Genomic DNA, 19,599 nt, shown 5'->3' with positions numbered 1-19,599 from the left:
AACAAATACGACCGAAAATCCCGACGAAAATGGGAGCGATTCATCACAGCGTGATACTACCCGGGATGAAAACACTACTAGTAGAGGACCTATGTGATGTATCGAGCGACCAAAAACTGGGGATGAAGAAGTATAGGCCAGAATTGACCGCGACAGGCTTCACCCGAGCTTGGGACATCTCTCCACTCTCGCGAGTGTACCCTGTAAAGCGAAACTCAGCATAAGTAGCAATGGACACAAAGGGCATCGGACCTGCGGGAGTAAGAGAGCATCCTCCAAGCTCCTAATGATGATGATCGCCCAATCTTGGCTGTTATACTCGCGAGCGTCGCGTTTCTGATTGTGAGAGTTCACTAAATCAGTGGCTGTCTCGCTGTACATCTCGAGAGCGCCGAGGACGGGGTCAATGATCTCGCCGAGGAGTATTTTGCCAGAGTAGGGTGAAGCACCATGACCGCTCGTTAGACGTACGCGACGTGCGACCTTCGACTTGTATCCGCCCGCGCTACCGGAGCCCAACATCTTTTTTGTTCCAAGAGTTAGAATCGGTGTATCACAGAGAATAGACAAGACTGAGCATAGCGGTACCTCATAAAATGTTGCATAAGCTTGTTCATGAGCTTCGTAAGTCACAGCCAAGGTCCAGTGCCTTGCGGAGGTTCTTGTAACAGGTTCGTACCACACCAGCCACAGGAAGCCAGCCATAACGTCAGGACCCGCTATACGACGAGTAAAACCGCGTTTCTGTGGGTTTTCTCAATCAAAGACACACCGTATATATATTCTGACGGCGTGTATATCCGATGGCGGGGCAGATTCTCGTGCTACCGCGAAAGACTCCCTACAAGGCTAATGTTACACGCAGACGGCATGAGGGATAGAGTTCGCCAGCTTCGATTGACCTTACCAAGGCGAGGCCATTTATACACGTTAATGGTCGTACTTGTGATAAGTCCGACGAGGAATAGCAAGAAGGAGGGTCCAGGGCAAAATGTCGCCAGTGACTGTAAGTTGGACGCAGCATGCTAGACTCGGATGCCCTGCCTCAGGCCGCCAAAAACCTCACCACTGCACGTGGTGTTCCTCAATTGACTTTCTTGTCTGACACCAAAAGTTTCCGAACAACCGCAAGCTTGCTATCAATTAATTGTGCGGCCTTCGAGACTTCGAAACGTCGAGTGTGGGACGGGTGCAGCTCGTTGTAATTCTTTGACTCGACCTTGACATTCCTGAAACCGGCATTCATGACCAGTGCACAGTCAGCGGCCCAGGGCTTCATTCGTGGGCTGAAGGCAGCTTCTGACCCTCCTCATCCCGGTGGTCCACTCAAGATTGAACTTGCCAGTAAAGCATGGGAAGATACCTCTCTGTATATTCCGAACAAGGCCGAGGTCATCGTCGACTGGATCCTGATGCGTCTTCTGAAACACAAATCGAGGTACGCAGCCTCCCCCACGTTTGTATTCACATCACGGAGTAACGTGCATGTTCCACAGGGACGCGGACCCATTACTTGATGATCGGTATTGGCAACTCTTGTCCGAGATCCTCTCGTGTGATAGCCTACGAGCGGGCGAGTCCGCTCGTGCCGCGAAGGCGTGGTTAATACCCCTGCTAAACTGCTTGCCAATAGCACCAATCGTCCGAGATTTCTTCAACATGTTGTCTTCAACAGATTCAGAAGTGAATTTGAATTTGAACGCGTTGGTTTCGCGTTGTCTGGTTGTCGTATGGCCTTTAGCGGTGCCCAAAATCGGTATTGAGGCTCTCCTCGAGTGTTTCGGCGCCGTGCTTGGCTGGTCGATTGTGCCCCATGAAGGGGAAGAGATGAACGGGCGAAATGTTGTACAGGCTCAACTCTTGGTTGTTCAAGCCTACCGAGCAGCTCTGGCTAATGCTGCGAACAAAAAGAAGGTGAGGAGTTGCGCAGTTAGGTGTTACTTCATGTCTCATAATCGTCGTAGCTCTATCCGACCTTCGTGCAGAATCATCTCGTGCACTGGTTGACGTGTATCCAACTTCAAGGAAACGAGACTACGAAACAGCAAGTTCTTGCGTCCGAGATATACTCGGCAGGAGTCGATACCCTCTTCAGCCTTGAAGTGCTGCGGCAAGCAGGAGACCAGCATTTCGATGCCGCATTGAAAGAAGAGTTCACCAAGGGGATGGCCAATACACCCGAGACTGTCCTCACTTCTTTCCCTCGTCTCTTCATGTCCTTCATGCAGTCTATCAAAAAGCACAAAAGCGCTCTGTTCGGGCACGGCTCCAACCAAGTACCAGGGGATATCACCAAACAGGTACAGGGCGCAGGAATGGCTTTCTTCGCGTCTTGCGACAATCTGCTCACAGAAGGAAAAGAGTCGGAGCAGCTCTGGCTAACAAGAATTGCGTTACTCGCAGTCGTTGATAGTGAGAACCTCTACAATGTGAGAGACGAGCATGCCGTGCAGTTGTTGAAGCGCAGTGGTCAACTTGCCATAGACGTTCTGGAATTTGCTTCGGAATGTAGGTGACTCACTTGGATCAGTTTCATGATGCTCATGTTGGCGTGACTTTAGCCCGGAGTAATCAGCGACTTTTCCAGCGACTTAACTCCGCTATAGAGCTTCTCTCCACGCTCGCGCGAATTGACTATGACATTATGTCTCCAGCTTTGCCCGCAATACTGCCGAAACTCGTAGCAGTGAGTATTTGCGCACTTATCTAAGCCTGTACTAATTTCCCGTGCTAGATCTCTGAATGCATGCCATCGGTCTTGATTTACCTAGGTTTACTTCTCGATTATCATGCGAAAACTCGAACCATGCCGTCCTTCATCGTCTATTGGCTCGATGCATTCTCAATACACCACATCCAGGCTGTCGGGCAGCAACCCCGCACGGTGTATCATGACACGTTCTCTGGCTCTCTCCTCAGTCCCTCCTACCTAACTCGATTGTCCAATTCCATCCGCAGCTTCCTGACGCCAGGACAGGTGTTGGAGACGGTGCAGATAGCGCTGCAGACTTTCAAAGATGCGTTCGACAAGTTCACCCAGCATGATGCAGCAAACGCCGCTATTCATGGGGACGGGGCTCGTAAGAAGCGCAAGAAGGGTTCCTCGACTGCGCCTGCGAAATCTGCAGACCCAGAATGGGCGGCAGTGTCTTTTGCTCTCGTGGCTCGTGCCGTAGTGGTGATCCTGACATCTACGCCAATGCATGCAATTTTGGAAGACGTCCATCATGAGATCCAGCAGTTACTGCATGAGGTGTGCTCCGCGATGGTGCCCGTCGCACCAGAGGAAGCTTTGGACCGCTTGGGCAAGGATCGCAAGGATACCTGGGGTTGGCAGATCGTCGCCGGTGCAGCTCTCCGTGTACACTACGGATTGACTATGTCACCCCAGTTGCAATTTGATGTCCCTTTCGATGAGCACATAACATCGAAGATGCTTTCGAGTGTGATATCGGAAGAGTCCTCACCGGAATTCAGCTTGGAGATGGTACGGAAACCATTCAAATTCACGGTTGGGGTTGACGCTCAAATGTTTGCAGTTCCGTTCTCTGCTCAGGCAATCCGAACAAGATCCAGGAGATGCCGAGAATGTCTTCGACGCAGTTCTACAGTACCTCGAACACCATATCGGCCGTAGCGATGCCTCTTGGAGTGGCAAATCTCATGAATTGACCGGCAATGTCGCATATGATCAAGGCGCAGTAGCTCTATGCCATCTTCTCTTCGAGAGATGGCTCCCTCATTTTCAGTGAGTAGATTGCGTTGTGTAAAGCTCATATTCTGATTTGATACTAGTATGCATGCCTCCGAGGTTCAGTTGGCTCGCCTGGCAAAGCTGATTATGTCCATGGAATTTGGTCACCTTTCTCCTACAGCACCGTCAGAAGTGCAAAAGGCAGTGAATGTCACTGTCATCTTGACGAAGGCTTTCCATAATGCAGAATTCTGGGAACTGCATCGTCTCAGAGGTACATTATGATTTGATCGAACGGTTCTACATATCTTACATGTGCATATGCAGATGTCCTCCTCGCCGAAATGCAGAGTGAAACAGCTCCGCTTGATCTGATTAATCTGCCCCTAGTGTTTTCCGAACTCCAGGATGGATCTGCACAAAGTCCGATTGAAGATATGCGCAAGATCGTCAGAGTCTACGAGATACTACTGCAAGCCCCTGCAGAATACTTGCCTCGCACCTCTCGTCATGACTTTCTTCGCCGAGCATTGGCAGCAGATGTCACGATGGCAATAGCACCACGGACCAACGGACCAACGAACGTTAATAGGCGTTTGATTTTAGTTGTACGAGAGTTCGTCTGTCGTACCATGTCTTACCTTGGAACTATTGACCATACTGTAAGTAATTATTCCCTACACATTCCGCACGCTGATACATGGCCTAGGCAGCAGCAGATTACTTGGCTTTCTTGATGGAGCCATGTTTGTCTCGAACTACGACTGGAGACACGCTGGATGATGAACTAGTTTCTGTTACACTGGACATCATCGGCATGCACCTGGCGTGGGTTGTATGAGTTCCGTATCTGAATGTCTTCGCTTAAGTTCTGCTCGCAGGTCTTTTCTGAAGGCCGCAAGGAAAGGCGAGGAGGATGCGGTCACTGCTGTGATAGGAAGATTCGATGATATACTCACATCTGCCATGTCATTGGAGCCGCAGTATCTCCAGCATGGCATCCGTCAGAAGAGCCTGTTGAGGTTCATTGATATCTTGACCTCCGATCACGAATCGTCTCAGTGCGTACCACGATGACCCTCTCTGGCTCTACCGGTTTTTAACATTGGCGCCTAGTTTCTCGGAAACGTTGAGAGGTTCTCTCCGCCGTCTACAAGCACATATGATCTCTGTTTACCTACCTTCGATGTTGAAACTAGTAGCTCAAGATGGCGAAGCAAGCAAGGTCCTGATGCAAGGCGAGATACTCCAAACTTGGTCTTGTGCGCTGAGCTTGGGGCGTTGGTTAAATTTCAAAGGTAAGAGCTGCGCTTAGCCTCGTTGTCGTTTGCGGACTGGCTCAAGTAAATTACAGGGATGTCCACGGACAAGTTCGGCCACTTGCTGGTCGGAAAATTGTTATCGCTAAAAGCGGAGACACCTCCTCCCATCCGTATTTGTCTTTTTGTGTCAGACATTCTCTTTGCAGAACTTTCGACATGTACGGACGTCAATAGGCCTGTGCACTTGCAGTGCATTATTGCTGCATACATCACCTTTTTTCGCCTGTGTGGATCGTCAGGTGTGTCTTCTCGGTTGTCACTGGTATTGAGGCACTGCATCCTTATTTCCTAGGCCTTGTGGACAAGCAGCTGTGTAACGTGTCCAAAACGCTGAGCCTCGCAAACTTCGAGTTCATCTTAGACTCTACAGCCGAAGCCTTGTCAAACATAGACAAACTCCCAATTAGAGACATTGCCAGCCTTGTGCGATTTTCCAGCATCATGGTGCATGACGCTCCTCAAGGTGAGCCTACCTCGAGGGACATCATCTTGTGATACGAATGTTCTGTCCAGGATCGTTGAAGACAACGCAAAGCCACGTAACCAGATGCCTCATCCTCTTCGCTGATTGCTCTATATTCCTCACATCGTCACATCTCCGGCGTGAAGTTCTCAACTTCATGAGCCGACACTTCAATGACCATGTAAGTCGCTTCATGTACAATTCGTGATGTTTCTTACCGTCGGTTTTAGCCTGCGTCTGTTAGGTCGATGGACCTATCTAGCATCTGGTCAATCCTGGGAGCCGTCTTTGCAGGTTCAGCAGAGCATGACAGTACCACCGACACGACGATCTTCCACGAGGTAATCGCGACGATTAACGCATTAGTTCGACTTCGCCGTGATCTGGTCTTACACACTCTGCCCCATCTGGGCATGATCCTGCGGCAGCTGACAATAGCTCTGCGAAGTCCGCGACCTCACCTCGGTGGGAAGCAAAGCAGACTTGTTATGAACACCCTCCCGAAATGGGTCAGTGCGGACACGCCGTTGTCGTCCGAGGAAAGCAAGGCGTTGGCGAGGCTAATGACCACACTCTCTACGAAGACAGTGGTGCGCGTTCACGGACCATCTTCCGAGAGTCAGAAACCGGGGTCACTCGTCCGCCCCTTCTCAAAGCACGCGGCGTACGTCTTAACAGCGTATATTGACGCTGTCAATGATCCTCTGTGCATTGTCCCCACTCAAATTCGCAGAGAATTGCAACCTGGGCTATTTGCCCTCTGTGATATGCTGGGAGAGCACAACAGAGATGCAATGATGGTATCCGCTCTGGGTGCTGGCGGGAAGGCTACTATGAAGGCTTTGTGGAGGGAGTACGAAAAGCAGAGATACGCCGGGAGGGGATAGAAGTATAAGTTATCTGTATATATGTCTAATTTAACATCATCCCACACTATCGTACTCTATGAGTTCTACTGTTGCAACGGAAATGTGAAACACGGTGCGGTGGGGCTACGTGCGGACCTTGTGATAGATATTGCCGTTGGGAAGACCATTAACCTTTTTCTGAGTAGGAGCAAACCCTGCATCTCTCTTCTCTTGAGCCAGGGTCCGCATGAGCGACAAGAAATCCTCGACTGCGTCTGGGGAAGTTTGAATGTGAACGACCAGCCTTGAACCACCAACATCGATCGGGTCAGGCAACTTGCTCGCCCTATCCACTACCTCCTCGTAGTTCACGCCAATAGGAGAGGCGTCGAAGAAGACCTATAATGAATTCGAGATTCAGCATGAATCTCCATATGAGCGATCACATACCATGCACGTCTCGGCACGGCTGGTGATAGTAACGCCGAGCCCTTCGAGGCCATTCTCCAGTTTCTTGGTAAGAGCGTGTACACCAGGCAACAGTGGGAAGTTATGTGTCAGAGCATATGCGGCAGCCGCTGCCATGAAGCTCGTCTGTCTCATTCCCCCACCGAACAACTTCCGGAACCAGCGAGCTTTGGTGATGAATTCCTTTGAGCCGACGAGACAGGACCCAATCGGCGCACCTGGTATCTTCGCATTATTCACAGTATCGCTTCCAGGATTGTCTTACTCACCAAGGCCCTTGCTGAAGCAAATACTGACAGAATCAAATGGGTCACACAATGTCTTGATGGGTGTAGTCGTCGCGACTGCGACATGCCAAATCCGAGCTCCATCGAGATGCATCTTAATTCCCTTGCTGTGTGCAAACTCGGAAATGGCTTCAATATCTTCCTGTGGAATGATGGTTCCATTCAAAGTATTTTCAAGGGCAATGACTTCTGTCGGAGCGCTGCTGGAATATTAGTGTGAATTATCGACATGTAGCAAAGGTGACCGACTAGTGGATGTTCATTTCCGTAACGACGTTCTCCTTAACATCAGCAACGGTTAGATGATGTCCTGGATGGGACCTCGAACGTTAGCAGATGGGGTACAATTGAGTGCACTTCATACCATTGGAGGGAGGAACGCACTCCAAATGTGCACCAGAGTGGAACGCCGCTCCGCCTGCCTCGTGTCTGTTCAAGAAAACAAGTGACCATGAAGTAAGGGACATGAGATACATTGATGGGACACACCTAGCGATATGCGCACGATGGTCACACAATACAGAATAGGGAGGCTGTTTCAGATGGGTGCGCAAGGCAAGCTGATTGGACATAGTCCCGGAGGGAACGAAGAGCGCCGCTTCCTTCCCAGTGAGCTGTGCCATATGTGCCTCCAAAGCCTCCGTGGAAGGATCGTTGTAGACATCGTCGCCAAGAGAAGCACGGAGAGCATAAGCATACATCTCCTTCGTAGGCGCTATCAAGACCAATATTGTCAGAGCTCCAAACGGCTCCCGTCATTCTGTCGGCCTCAAGTTCTGACCTGTAATGGTATCGGCTTTGTTCAAGATCAGTATGTTTTCTGGAGGCGGGCACAGAAAGAAGATAATCACAGATGAAACTCCTGGAGATCTCCCTCAGCAGCTTTTCATTGTCCTGAGGTGAACCATATGAATGGAAAAGTCTGAATGGTCCTGGCCACCGTGATCACCTTTTCCTGTGTCTTAGTCAAGATGTCAAACTTCACTTGAGCAGCAATGTCTTCTAAAGTGGCAGCCATTGGCGGTGTGCAGCCTGCGCGACGTTCGAGCTACTTGTAGAAACTGAGCAGACCGGAAAAGTAATAGTAATAACTTCGGTGTTCTGTCATACTTGTACGAAATCGCCGAGAGAGTGACTCACGACTGGGTCACGCAGTGCACGGCCCAGACGGAATTGAGGCGGACGGAATAAATTTCTGCGAGTGGAGAAAATTGTCTGGAGTTCTATATCGATGAGGCTAATCAGGGCCAATCGACTTCCGGGCCGCAGGGAACATCTCCTACAAAAGGGAATATTAGGTAAGAAAGGACCAGCGCCTGCAGCGCACGCTCGCCTGTTGTTTCTGTGCCTCTGTATTCTCTGACGACTCTACAGCCTCTGGACCCATCCCTCTCTTTCTTTCATAGACTTTCTTTCCTCAGTGCTTGGTTCTGGTGTTCAAGATGGGCAACGTGCGCCAGCGAAGCTACTTCTCGGCTGTCGATATTGATCTCGTTGCATCCAGGGTGCGAAGGCTGCTCAGAAAAGAGAAAGAAACGCCGCGAAGGCTGGTGCTACGGCGAAGAGTCAAACTAAGACCAACCAGGCAGCTTTGAATATAGTCTGCCAGACATGTCGGCAAGCCTTCGTGAGTCCTAATTCCTGTGTTTTATCACTATCTTTGCGTTAACGAGAACGACACAACCAGCTGTTGACTACGCGTGCCCCTGCGTGAGTGTACCACCAATATTTATGACGAGATCTTACATTCACCCCAACTATGTCTCAGTTTGGAAGAACACGCGCAGAACAAGCACTCGAAGACTATGGCCGAATGCTTCCCCGATGCCCCCAAGTAAGACCCGGTTTTCTTGCGGCCAGCCAAGGGTCAGAAAGGTCTCTCCCGGGTTTTGTTGGGTGCACATTTGATATCTCACTATTCATGTGACTTCCTGGAGTTTCGAGCAAGAGTGTTTTCGCGCACTCAGCGCATTAAATGGCGTGTATAGTACATCGTCCCGGACCTCCTCCCATAATGACCGGTCTTTAAGATGTATGGTGCATGTCATAGCGATCCAAACGCGCTCTGTCCACCCGCTGCTGCTCCGGCATTCGCACCCATGTTCTGCAGCTTCTCCCCGACTTTCTTGTTCACTTCAAAAAACTTCGCTACACATCGATCGATGCAGACACTCTCCCCCTTGTTGAGGTCGCCTTCTGCATATCGAGGGCTGATACATTTCGCGTGACATGACCTAAAAACGTTTTGAGACGACATGCATTCGAGTACAATGTATTGACAGACTGACGAGACCAAGCGATTGAACACGTCCGTGATCATGTCCAACCTGTGCCCATGAATTGAGACTACATCGGATGACAGACCTTCGATGTCGACTTACTCTTGCACGGCCATGTCGACCCTTTCAGGGTTTATACTCCCTGACGGTGTGGCTGCCGACCTCCCAAGAAACGACATTCTTAAGCGAATTCTTTTGCAAAAAGCGAGCGGAAGTGTCAGAAGCTGGTAATTTGAACAGGTATGCCCCCTGCTCGCGAACAGTGGTGTACAGGGGAAGGAAGCGGTGGAGGACAGCAGCAAGAGTTGACGGCACCTCCACGGTGTGCGCGATGACGCCTGCCGCATTTGGTCAGAAAAAGTTTGCTCGTGACTTTCGCGTCTTAGGCGTCTAATATCTCCAGCTCGACCACGCGTTTCTGTCCGGTGTACACATCCAAGCTCAACATTGAAGAGTCGGAAAGATTGTGCGTGTAAGACATGGTGGACGGGATGACTCTGGTGGTGCACCGATGTCGTTTCGTCGATTTCACACCAGCGGCGGTCACTGCACTTTCCTTTCCACCACTACGGCTACCTTCCGTGAAGGGAAAGAAAAGCACTGCCCACCAACAAACGTTGAAATTCACCACCCTCGCCGTGGGCCGAGCCAATGGCAATATCGAGCTGTGTGAATGGACCGGGACGGACTCATACTATGAAGCACCGCAGGCGTGGGTGGTGAGGAAGGTACGTCTGTTCCCGACCAATCCAAGTATTTTCACATTGACTAGTGGTACTTATAGACATTAGCGGGACTTTATCCTTCGAAGGTAGAATCGCTCGCATTCTCAATTCGATTTTTAGATGAAGTGGCGGAAGACGAAGTACCTTCCATCTTGAACCTCCGGCTTTTCAGTGCAGGTGGCAGCAGCGAGTTAGCCGAGTGGGACATTGAGCATAGCTGTGTCCGAGTAAGATATATCTGCATTTTCTTCTGCGGTGACTTACTTTGATTAGAGGACAATCGCCTCGCAAGGAGGCACCATCTGGGCTGTCTCTCCGAATCCGGCGTCGACTCTCCTAGCACTAGGGTGTGAAGACGGATCCGTTCGCTTGCTCTCGATCGAGAACGACTCTTTGACGCACATGCGGCGTTTTGACCGGGTGAAAAGTCGAATTCTGAGCCTTGCTTGGGGGCCGCCGATCCCTCGCCAGACTGCAAAAAAGCAGAAACAGGACGCCATGGATACATCAGACGACGACGATGACGAAAACGACTGGAAAGACTCTTGGCTCGTCACTGGGTGCTCAGATTCCAGTTTGCGGAAATGGGACCTGGCCACTGGCCGAGTGCTTGACCGGATGGGGACCGACAAGATTCGCGGAGAACGAACACTAGTGTGGACAGTGAGCGTCCTGGGGTGAGCATCGCTGCTGAAGTGTGAATCCTCGCTCAAACGGTGCATCCGTCTGTGTTTAGGGACGGCACCATCGTGTCGGGAGACTCAATGGGCATGGTGAAATTCTGGGACCCTGTGACATGTACTCAGATGGAAAGTTTTCATGGCCATGCAGCAGATGTTCTTTGCCTGACAATCGGCCCTGTAAGTAAATTCTATTCCTTGTTTCGCAGCAGGGTCTGATGTGCAATTAGGAAGGCACGGTCGTCTACACTTCCGGCGTGGACCAGAAGATCACTCAGTTTTCCTACATCAAGATATCTCGGTCGGAAATGTCGTCGTCCCCCTCGGCCGGCTCTCCATCCCGGTGGGTACAAACTTCCTCTCGCCGTATGCACTCGCACGACGTCCGTGCGATCGCGATATGGCCACCATATTCACCACTTCCGCCACCATATCGCCGACAATTCCCTCTGGATATTGCCCCCGTGTTGGCCTCAGGAGGCTTCGATATGTCCGTTGTCCTGACTCCCGCTGCGTTGCCGACAAGCACGGTAGTGAAGGTGGTCAATCCGTTAGCCACTAGCACGGCGGCGACGTTCGGGGACTCATACCACCGCCGGCTGGCGTACAGTTCTGGCCCGTGCAATTCGTCTGCCGTCCACCTCGCGCGTCAAGCGCGTCTACTGCTGTGCATGAGGGATGCCGGGCTCACTGTGTGGCGTATCCTGCCGAAGCGCTTGTCCTTCGAGCAGCAGAGTGACGAATTGGATGGTGACGTTCCCAGCGGTGGATGGGAGCGGGTCCTTGACATGGAGTTGAACGTCCATACAAACCTCGTCGCCAGCGCTATTTCTAACGACGGCCGATGGATTGCTATCTCGGATTGGTATGAATCGAAGCTATTCCATTTGGAGCAAGAGGCGTGTATTATTCTGTTCACTTCTTACGAATTTGTGTTGACATCCGTATGCAGCAAAGTGGAGACCTCAAACCAAGACGAATACGTGACTTCTCCGCAATCATCCAGAGCCATATAGGCAGTTCACCGGCATCCACAGGCTCCTCTTCTCTGACCTTTACCCCAGATTCATCGAAGCTAGTGATGGCGACCGCTACCTCTTCTTACGTGGTCGTCGTTGATATCGGGAATGAAGAGAGTCTACCTCGCGTCCTCCGGAAATTTGAGCACCATCGCCTGCGCGATAACGTGGTAGGGAACCGCGTGATTAGAGGTCGGAAGGGCCTGCAAGACGCTGAGCCAGCGGAGTCTGAGGACGCTGGAGAATCATCCGAAAACGAGGCTGCTACATCCAAGCAGGTGACCGCGACAATCACGCGGATGGCCATCAGTCCCGACGGACAGTGGTTGGTGACGACGGACGACCACTGTCAGACACACGTGTTCAACCTCGATTCCATCCAGGTATTGCATCTTCACCTAATACGCATCGTTCCTTACTCACAGCGGCGCAGTATCACTGCACACTCCCCTCCTTCCCCCAGCCCATCCACGCGCTGGCCTTCGATCCTTCCGCGCCGAGCTTGCTCGTCCTCGGATTCGCGAACAACACGATCCAGGTGTACGATGTAGAGGCGCGCCAGTTCCCGCGGTGGGCGCAGGCCCTTAACGGCGGGCTCCCGCAGCGTTTTACGCACCTACACGACCCCATCCTCGGTGTCTCGTTCGATCCGGGCGCGCGCGTGGGGGAGGGCGGCGCTTACACGCCGCACCGGCACGCGCTCTTCTGGGGCGCGACCTGGCTGTGCCGCGTCAAGCTCGACGCGTCTGCTGGCTGGGGTGGGTTCGAGAAGAAGAGGAGGTGGGACGGGAAGCGGCATACTACCGCCCAGCCATCGTCCAATCCCACATCGAGGCTCGACGTCTCCATGGAAGAGGGCCGGGGACAACAGCAGCAGAACTTCAAAATCGTCACTCATTATCGGTCGATTCTGTTCGTAGATTTCATGAGGCCTGCCGAGCTGGTCGTCGTAGAGCGGCCACTAGTGGATGTGCTCGCGAAACTGCCGCCTCCTTACTTCAAGGCGAAGTACGGCACGTCATGACTGCTGTGTACGCAAAGTCTGTATTGCATTATCGCTTGGCTACGTGTAGTGTGTAGTGTGTCAAAGTATCAAAAGTAGATAAAAGCAAGGTAATGGAGGGAAACAGTGCTATTGCTACAGTGACTGTAATGATGGCAGTAAGATGAATGCTGGGTAAGATCCAAAACCCATATCCGTGCACTTTTAATTTTATGTTTCGCGCATCGCGTCTGCTTGATTTTGCATTTGCGACTCCCTGAAAATAAAACGGCGGGTGTCAGTGGTAGAATGATGCGTGAGAATGATACGCCCACTTCGAGTTCAGTAACGACAGATACAATGTCCAGAATACGCCGCAACCGGATTGGAACGGGACACGGTAAGGTAAAGGCATAAAGCGAAAGTTAATAAGCTGGGATACGGTATTTGAGTATTTTGAACGATGCAGAGGAAAGCGAAAACGCACCTGCGCGATTGGCCATACTTGCCAATTTGTAATCAAGAGAGGCATAAGAAGATCACTATATTTCTGTGAGATGTGTTTTGCGTCTCGTCCTTCCATAATGCCCATAGATCCAATGAAAATAGCAAGCTGTGGGCATGGACGTTAAGTAGTTCGTTGTATACAACTGACTTCGATGAGATAGTTCGTAGAAACACATACACCAAGGGGAGCCCTGTAGGCGATATTTAGAACAGGCGCTCAACAGACTATCCGTGAGACTCACATCATGATTTGGTCGGCTGCCACTCTCTTCGCGAGGGCGGGTACGCTGACCTTGGCGGAATTGCCACCGTGGAAGCGTAACGGAAAGTGACGCTCGAGTACGAAGTTCCACCGACCAATCAAAGGGCCTATCAGAAGGTCATGAGGTGCGACGCACGGCGACGAAAAAGGGCCACACACTCACCCATACCAAACCCAAACGCAAAGAAACGAAGTGTACGCAATGGGTCATACTGCTGCTGACCGCCGCCCTGGTGATTCTGCGGTCCGGTCTGGGCAGGATGAGACGAAATTTTCAGCGAGGCGATAGAAGAGTTCGTGCTCACCACTATCTCAGTCACCTGCGCGACAGCATCTCCCAGAGCGTTGAACACGCCGTTGGTGAAGGCGAGCGTCCCATACGGATGAGAAGCAAATGATCGCTGGTATACGCGAGCGAGAGCGATGCTAGCCATGATTTGGGGATAATTGATGGGAAAAGAAGAGAGGCAGCTGTAGGGTGATCAAAGAGATTGTGAGGTGGGGCGTACTAAAGGTGGCTCATCCATCCACTCCCGACCAAGGACTCCACTGCTCCTCTGAGTTGGCAGATGGAATATGTATGAGACCTTCGGCGCGTACGTTGCCCAAGGCGCGGCGGCACCACTCGGCGTGCGTCCCCACGTGACGTCATCCAGAGCCTTCCACCGTCCGCCAGATAGATTGTACATAGCGAAGCCCAGGCTGCATTTCGCACTAGTCTTCACATCGTACATCAAAGCCGTAGCCGTGGCAATATTTGCCAAGCAAGTTTGGTCAGCTCCCGGACGCTCACAGCGTAGACGGTCAAACAATCTCAACGAGAATAAATTCAACGGGCGTACAACACGAACCAGTAGACAACATATGTCATAGCAGCCTCAGCTTCCCTGTCACACGGTTCACCAGCTCGACGGGAGCTACAACTGACGGTCAGCGTGGACTTCGCTGACCGTCTCTGTCACCTACCTGGACCAATGCCCAACACTGTCCGGGAGCCTGCGGCAATTTGTGTCTTACCACTACAAATGGCAGAAGGCAAAAATCAAAGGCAGGAGGAAATTTTGGCATCAACGGAAGTATCTCGCTGCGAAATGAAAATCTGCGTACGCGTCATGGATTGCCCGAGCGCACAGGTTCAAACTTTTCGCGACTGCTTCCAGCTCCAATAGTTGATCTTCGGAGGAAGCTTTAAGAGCAATTTTGGCTTGTCTATCACGGTCATGGCAATCATTCATTATGAGCCGGAAGGCTTGAACCGACTTACCCTGTCCGTTCCCAGTGCTGCAAAAGCTGTACATTCCGAGATCAATTCATCGGTGCAGTCAAAAACAGAGATGTCGACTGTACTGTAGGATTTGTCTTCAATAGCGCCTTGTAACACGCCAAAGTTGCGTGTCTGCGAAAAATTTAATGACGGCGCAGATCGACGGGTCACGAAAATTCTCACCCGCATCTACAGACCAAATGATTAGGATCGAAAATACCCTGCCAATGGAGTATGTCTTACTGGGCCGCGATTTTTCCAGTAGTCATTCCGAGATCGGTGCGAACTATCAGGACCTGCCAGCGCGTCAGCTCCGTGAATTGCAGGCGACGCAACAATTGTACCAGTTTGCACGGTTCCAAAAACCCGGGCTTAACGGCAGAAAGATCCCCGTCAGCGACCTCCTCCTCTCCCTCGCTGTCCGCTTCGTCTTCTACGTCTTCCGTATTTTTAGGTGCGGGCGTCGGAGGCGCAGGGAGTTGGCCGCCAGATTTTTTCAGAGGCGCGGAACTCGCGGTTTTCGCGCCGATGGCGTATCCGATGCTCAACCACGTCGCAATGAACGCGATGGTGGTGAGTACTGTGCGTAAAGCCATGGAAAGGGAGCGCAAAATGGTCGAGCGGACAGTACTGACTGTGAGTGGTAGACATTGCGTGCCGGCAAGTGCCGGGCCAATGAACACGGGGTTTCTGGACATTTGTGCCTTCCTTCTGGCTTTTGGTTTCTCTGCGGGCTTTTGTATACTTTCACTGTCGTGCATACTTCCGTGCAGCTAGGAGACTCTGTGGATACGCAGTCTTGACCCAGGATGGCCGCAGAAGGCGCAACCGCACCGTCACCGGTGCCAAATGAGAACACCCCAGGCCGAAAACCGTTCTCAGAACTCGAGCTCTCAGATGCGACGACGAAGGCGCTCGCCAATATGGGATTCACGACAATGACACCCATTCAGGAGAAATCTATTCCTCCTCTATTGGCCGGCAAGGATGTGTTGGGTGCTGCGAGGACGGGGTCCGGGAAGACGTTAGCGTTCCTTATCCCTGCCATAGAGTTATTACACAGGATGAAGTTCAAGCCCCGGAATGGTGAGTTTGTGTGTTCATTCGTGTTGCTAGGTGTACGGCTGAACTGATGTCACTATGCTGCTAGGAACTGGTATCATTATTGTTTCCCCAACCCGAGAGCTCGCCTTGCAGATCTTCGGAGTCGCGAAGGAGCTCATGGCACATCACTCGCAGACCTTCGGTATCGTTATGGGCGGCGCAAACACCAGAGGAGAAGTAGACAGGCTGCAAAAAGGTGTCAACCTGCTTGTTGCGACGCCCGGACGACTGCTCGATCACCTACAGGTTCGTTGCTCTCCCTCATAGTGTGCGCTGCGCTTTCTCATACTGCGTCTCAGAACACGAAGGGCTTTGTGTTCAGAAATCTGAAGGTGCTCGTGATCGACGAGGCGGATCGGATATTGGAGGTCGGCTTCGAGGAGCAGATGAAGAAGATTATTTCTATCCTGCCCAACGGTACGACTCCTCCCGTACTGATGCGTTCTCGCACGCTCACATCCTGATAGAAAATCGACAATCCATGCTCTTCTCCGCAACCCAAACGACAAAGGTCACGGACCTCGCACGGATGTCGCTGCGACCTGGCCCACTATACATCGACGTGGATAAGACAGAGCTCACAAGTACTGTCGCGACACTGTCTCAGGGATATGTTGTCTGCCCCTCGGACCATCGATTCCTATTACTGTTCACCTTTCTCAACAAGTACAGGAAGAAGAAGGTCGTGGTCTTCTTCTCCAGTTGCAATTCTGTGAAATACCACGCAGAGCTGCTAAATTATATTGACGTCCCCGTACTCGACCTGCACGTAGGTGCTGTTCTTACTTGGCGTGTTCACCCGATCTTACGTCGTCCGTGCACAGGGTAAACAAAAACAACAAAAACGAACGACCACGTTCTTCGAGTTCTGCAACGCAGAATCCGGCACCCTCCTCTGCACAGACGTCGCAGCACGAGGACTAGATATCCAGGGCGTCGATTGGATCATTCAGTACGACCCACCGGACGACCCGCGAGACTACATCCACCGTGTCGGCCGGACAGCGCGCGCAGGGAAGGTAGGCAAGAGTCTGATGTTCCTGCTCCCAAGCGAGCTCGGGTTCCTGCGATACCTGAAGGACGCGAAGGTGCCTCTGAACGAGTTCAGCTTCCCCGCCAACCAAATCAAGAACGTGCAGTCACAGGTGCGTTGCTTCGCTCGTGTGCCGGTCGGGAGTATCCTGACATGGACGGATGCAGTTGGAGAAGTTGTTACACAAGAACTACTTCCTGCACCAGTCCGCGCGGGATGGCTACCGGTCATACCTGCAGGCGTACGCGTCGTATTCGCTGAAGAAGATCTTCGACGTGAACCAGCTCGATCTCGCGAAGGTGGGCAAGGCGTTTGGGTTCTCGGTGCCTCCACGCGTGAACGTCAGCATTGGCGGTGGGAAGGGGGGTGGGGGGAGGACAGGGAAGAAGCGGAAGCGGAGCGAGGACGACGGGGATGGGAACGATGAAATCTGGGAGGAGATTGATGCCGCAAACAAGGAGGAGGGTGATGGGGAAGGTTCTGAGAACGGCGAGGAGCGCGTTCCCCGGAACCAGATGCGGCGAAATGGGAAGGAGAGAGGGAAGGAGACGCTGGGGCGCCAGAAGGTGGAGAAGGAGGTGTACAGGAAGGGAATGCAGAACAGGAAGCGGAAGGGAGCAAGCTGGAGCCGGTGACCTCGCGCATTGGGTATCCTGCATGTTCTGTTGTTTGCGTGTCTACCTTGTGTTTATTCACCTCGCGGTTGTATGCTGTGCGCCAGCAAACGTGTCCAGGACGTGTCGGGCTGCTGGCGGACTGCCTGCCTGCAGCGGCGGAACTGCTGCAGGCGGCGTGTCTCCATCACCTGCCCTAAACTGGATTTGTACGTCACCTGCATCCCTCTGTCCGCACGCGTTCACAGCTCGCCCCAAGCCTTTGTCGTTTCTCGTCCATCTAACCGTTGATTTCAGCACTATGGCTACGACACAGGTTTGCTCGTCCACTTCGTAGCAGTGCGCGCCATGTCGCGACGCTAACACAATATTACAGCACTACATGTGGGCTGGTGGCCACTTCATTTTGTTAATTTCCTCGCTTCGGTATTTCTTAGCGGCGATTCTATTCAGAGCCGTTTCTGCGTGGTGGTACAAGAGTGAGCTCCTCATGAGACTTACGGCTGTTGACACCGCTGAACACTATCCAGCGGCCTTCATTGGAGCTCTCGTTAGTTACACCATCGTGTGCGAGTGAGTCCTTCATCTATTTGCCCCCTTTGCTATGACCTTAACATGTTATCCAGAAAGCAGTATGCGAATGAAAGAGAAAGAGTGAGTGAGAAGTAACGACGGTGTGCCGTTGAGGCGTACTTATGCCACGATAGCTTCCTCCAGTGCTATCGCTTGCATTCGCTAGGCGTGTACTGATGGAGGAGGTATGTGCTCTGAATGCCATAAAACAGCCGCGATGCTTGACCTCCGTCAAATAACAGAACGTGCAGTATCTATTACTCGCTATCTTCTGGTGGTCGTCAAAGCCAGTGGCTGGTACGTGTCATGTATTCAGCCCTGCAGCCCCTTGTTGAGTTCCCTCACCTTGGACGACCTGCAGTTGCCCTGATTCCCTACGCGATCTTCTCGCTCTTCCACGCGCTGACCTTCACCCGTACTACGCTGATGCCCCAGCTGTTGGCTTCGGGCCCGCCCGCCACTGCCGGTGGACCCCCTACTCCGCCCGCCCTTGCCAAGAAGTTGCATCTATGGGTAAAAGGCGAGTACTAGCTGCTTCGAGTGCCCGTCTTTTCGAACTAACGTGTAACACGTCATCAGCCAACTATGACACTGCCATGAGAGTTGTAGCCTACGCCGAACTGCTCATCATGCTGCGCGTCACGTTGGGTGCCTTGCTGTGGCAAAATTCTCTTATGTCGCCCCTCTTCTACGCGCACTTCCTGCGACAGCGTTACTATCAGTCGAAATTCACGCGAGAGTCGCTTAGTTTCATCAACGACTACGTTGAGGGATACGTGAGGAAGGAGGGCACACCCGCGCTGGTCGTGCGGGTGTGGGATAGCTTCAAGCTGGTTCTGACGAGGTGGGGTGGCACGGTGTTGGCGCCGCAGGGCGGTGCTGGAGCTGGGCCGAGGGGGCAGTAACTGTGTACGGATGCTGTTGTTCGAGGTGTGAATGCTAGATTATTGACTTGCTAGGATTTCTATTCGAGTAACAATCAGGTGTGACGTCACGCGTCTGCTCCACTCCTAATGACTAGTCTCCTCACTCCCTATCCTGTGTCTGCACCATGACATCCGTCACTGCCGCCGTTGTCCAGCTCTCTCACTCTCTCGCCGCCATCGGTGTATCCTTGCTCAACGCCGTCCTGGCGGTGCTGCACGCCGTACTGGCACTCGGCGAACAGCTTTTGACGAGTGTCCTGCAATTAGTGCAGGCCTGTGTCCAATTCAGTGGCCAGCTCTTCCAGGGAATTTTCGGTTTGGTAGTCGGTAAGTCCTCGAGCGCGGTCCGTCGAGGTCTTGACTGATCGCAAGCCGGACTGGCCTCGTTCACGCGACCTAGCCAACTTCTTCGCGATCCTCATCCTGGCGGGCGTGTATTATTGGTACACTTCGCGACAGCGAGGACGTGGAGTGGTGAAGAAACACTCATGAGAGTCGGGATGTGAGCATCTTCTGCCACCACCAATTTCTCCGCCCACACGTCTTCCT

At 52.2% G+C, this 19,599-nt stretch overlaps 11 protein-coding genes across 11 annotated transcripts; 6 read left to right on the top strand and 5 right to left on the bottom strand.

Annotated features, from left to right (window-relative positions):
* Positions 1 to 159: 159 nt before the first annotated feature.
* SCP_0110220 (predicted protein) lies at positions 160 to 705 on the bottom strand (the record flags this gene model as incomplete). Its single annotated transcript, XM_027753251.1, has 3 exons — positions 160 to 201; positions 253 to 522; positions 589 to 705. 3 exons carry the CDS (start codon positions 703 to 705, stop codon positions 160 to 162), a joined length of 429 nt encoding a protein of 142 aa, XP_027609052.1.
* A 539-nt stretch (positions 706 to 1,244) lies between these two features.
* On the top strand, positions 1,245 to 6,366 carry SCP_0110210 (hypothetical protein; the record flags this gene model as incomplete). Its single annotated transcript, XM_027753250.1, has 16 exons — positions 1,245 to 1,438; positions 1,497 to 1,914; positions 1,965 to 2,508; positions 2,562 to 2,686; positions 2,735 to 3,487; positions 3,540 to 3,748; positions 3,796 to 3,968; positions 4,022 to 4,356; positions 4,404 to 4,522; positions 4,576 to 4,755; positions 4,811 to 4,992; positions 5,049 to 5,255; positions 5,309 to 5,329; positions 5,387 to 5,479; positions 5,530 to 5,660; positions 5,710 to 6,366. The coding sequence occupies 16 exons, from the start codon at positions 1,245 to 1,247 to the stop codon at positions 6,364 to 6,366; spliced, it is 4,341 nt and encodes a 1,446-aa protein (XP_027609051.1).
* A 105-nt stretch (positions 6,367 to 6,471) lies between these two features.
* Positions 6,472 to 8,100, bottom strand: SCP_0110200 (Probable low-specificity L-threonine; the record flags this gene model as incomplete). Its single annotated transcript, XM_027753249.1, has 9 exons — positions 6,472 to 6,726; positions 6,778 to 7,013; positions 7,065 to 7,282; positions 7,332 to 7,392; positions 7,447 to 7,511; positions 7,572 to 7,797; positions 7,864 to 7,878; positions 7,934 to 7,976; positions 8,032 to 8,100. 9 exons carry the CDS (start codon positions 8,098 to 8,100, stop codon positions 6,472 to 6,474), a joined length of 1,188 nt encoding a protein of 395 aa, XP_027609050.1.
* A 424-nt stretch (positions 8,101 to 8,524) lies between these two features.
* On the top strand, positions 8,525 to 8,920 carry SCP_0110190 (hypothetical protein; the record flags this gene model as incomplete). Its single annotated transcript, XM_027753248.1, has 4 exons — positions 8,525 to 8,533; positions 8,587 to 8,709; positions 8,770 to 8,792; positions 8,851 to 8,920. 4 exons carry the CDS (start codon positions 8,525 to 8,527, stop codon positions 8,918 to 8,920), a joined length of 225 nt encoding a protein of 74 aa, XP_027609049.1.
* Positions 8,921 to 9,126: 206 nt separating this feature from the next.
* Positions 9,127 to 9,477, bottom strand: SCP_0110180 (Mitochondrial import inner membrane translocase subunit TIM10; the record flags this gene model as incomplete). Its single annotated transcript, XM_027753247.1, has 3 exons — positions 9,127 to 9,316; positions 9,371 to 9,409; positions 9,464 to 9,477. The coding sequence occupies 3 exons, from the start codon at positions 9,475 to 9,477 to the stop codon at positions 9,127 to 9,129; spliced, it is 243 nt and encodes an 80-aa protein (XP_027609048.1).
* A 363-nt stretch (positions 9,478 to 9,840) lies between these two features.
* On the top strand, positions 9,841 to 12,809 carry SCP_0110170 (WD40 repeat-like protein; the record flags this gene model as incomplete). The annotated part of the gene is made up of 7 exons (XM_027753246.1): positions 9,841 to 10,089; positions 10,146 to 10,313; positions 10,360 to 10,763; positions 10,823 to 10,946; positions 10,997 to 11,665; positions 11,719 to 12,168; positions 12,219 to 12,809. The coding sequence occupies 7 exons, from the start codon at positions 9,841 to 9,843 to the stop codon at positions 12,807 to 12,809; spliced, it is 2,655 nt and encodes an 884-aa protein (XP_027609047.1).
* A 189-nt stretch (positions 12,810 to 12,998) lies between these two features.
* On the bottom strand, positions 12,999 to 14,059 carry SCP_0110160 (Protein sym1; the record flags this gene model as incomplete). The annotated part of the gene is made up of 8 exons (XM_027753245.1): positions 12,999 to 13,044; positions 13,103 to 13,200; positions 13,255 to 13,380; positions 13,453 to 13,465; positions 13,517 to 13,643; positions 13,700 to 13,787; positions 13,842 to 13,962; positions 14,046 to 14,059. 8 exons carry the CDS (start codon positions 14,057 to 14,059, stop codon positions 12,999 to 13,001), a joined length of 633 nt encoding a protein of 210 aa, XP_027609046.1.
* Positions 14,060 to 14,403: 344 nt separating this feature from the next.
* On the bottom strand, positions 14,404 to 15,396 carry SCP_0110150 (Probable peptidyl-tRNA hydrolase; the record flags this gene model as incomplete). The annotated part of the gene is made up of 8 exons (XM_027753244.1): positions 14,404 to 14,453; positions 14,503 to 14,555; positions 14,644 to 14,745; positions 14,801 to 14,826; positions 14,884 to 14,932; positions 14,984 to 14,989; positions 15,044 to 15,096; positions 15,145 to 15,396. The coding sequence occupies 8 exons, from the start codon at positions 15,394 to 15,396 to the stop codon at positions 14,404 to 14,406; spliced, it is 591 nt and encodes a 196-aa protein (XP_027609045.1).
* A 213-nt stretch (positions 15,397 to 15,609) lies between these two features.
* SCP_0110140 (ATP-dependent RNA helicase HAS1) lies at positions 15,610 to 17,572 on the top strand (the record flags this gene model as incomplete). Its single annotated transcript, XM_027753243.1, has 6 exons — positions 15,610 to 15,886; positions 15,951 to 16,150; positions 16,204 to 16,321; positions 16,372 to 16,673; positions 16,729 to 17,049; positions 17,105 to 17,572. 6 exons carry the CDS (start codon positions 15,610 to 15,612, stop codon positions 17,570 to 17,572), a joined length of 1,686 nt encoding a protein of 561 aa, XP_027609044.1.
* Positions 17,573 to 17,852: 280 nt separating this feature from the next.
* On the top strand, positions 17,853 to 19,029 carry SCP_0110130 (Tetra-spanning protein; the record flags this gene model as incomplete). Its single annotated transcript, XM_027753242.1, has 8 exons — positions 17,853 to 17,867; positions 17,928 to 18,030; positions 18,082 to 18,124; positions 18,178 to 18,205; positions 18,259 to 18,309; positions 18,367 to 18,421; positions 18,486 to 18,644; positions 18,704 to 19,029. The coding sequence occupies 8 exons, from the start codon at positions 17,853 to 17,855 to the stop codon at positions 19,027 to 19,029; spliced, it is 780 nt and encodes a 259-aa protein (XP_027609043.1).
* Positions 19,030 to 19,175: 146 nt separating this feature from the next.
* SCP_0110120 (predicted protein) lies at positions 19,176 to 19,542 on the top strand (the record flags this gene model as incomplete). The annotated part of the gene is made up of 2 exons (XM_027753241.1): positions 19,176 to 19,377; positions 19,451 to 19,542. The coding sequence occupies 2 exons, from the start codon at positions 19,176 to 19,178 to the stop codon at positions 19,540 to 19,542; spliced, it is 294 nt and encodes a 97-aa protein (XP_027609042.1).
* Between the last annotated feature and the right edge of the window lie 57 nt (positions 19,543 to 19,599).

Source organism: Sparassis crispa (genome assembly GCF_003851025.1).
Source record: "Sparassis crispa DNA, contig_000000F, whole genome shotgun sequence".
NCBI lineage: Eukaryota > Fungi > Basidiomycota > Agaricomycetes > Polyporales > Sparassidaceae > Sparassis > Sparassis crispa.
The sequence above is the reverse complement of the archived record's forward strand: the minus strand, read 5'-3'. Positions and strand labels throughout refer to the sequence as shown.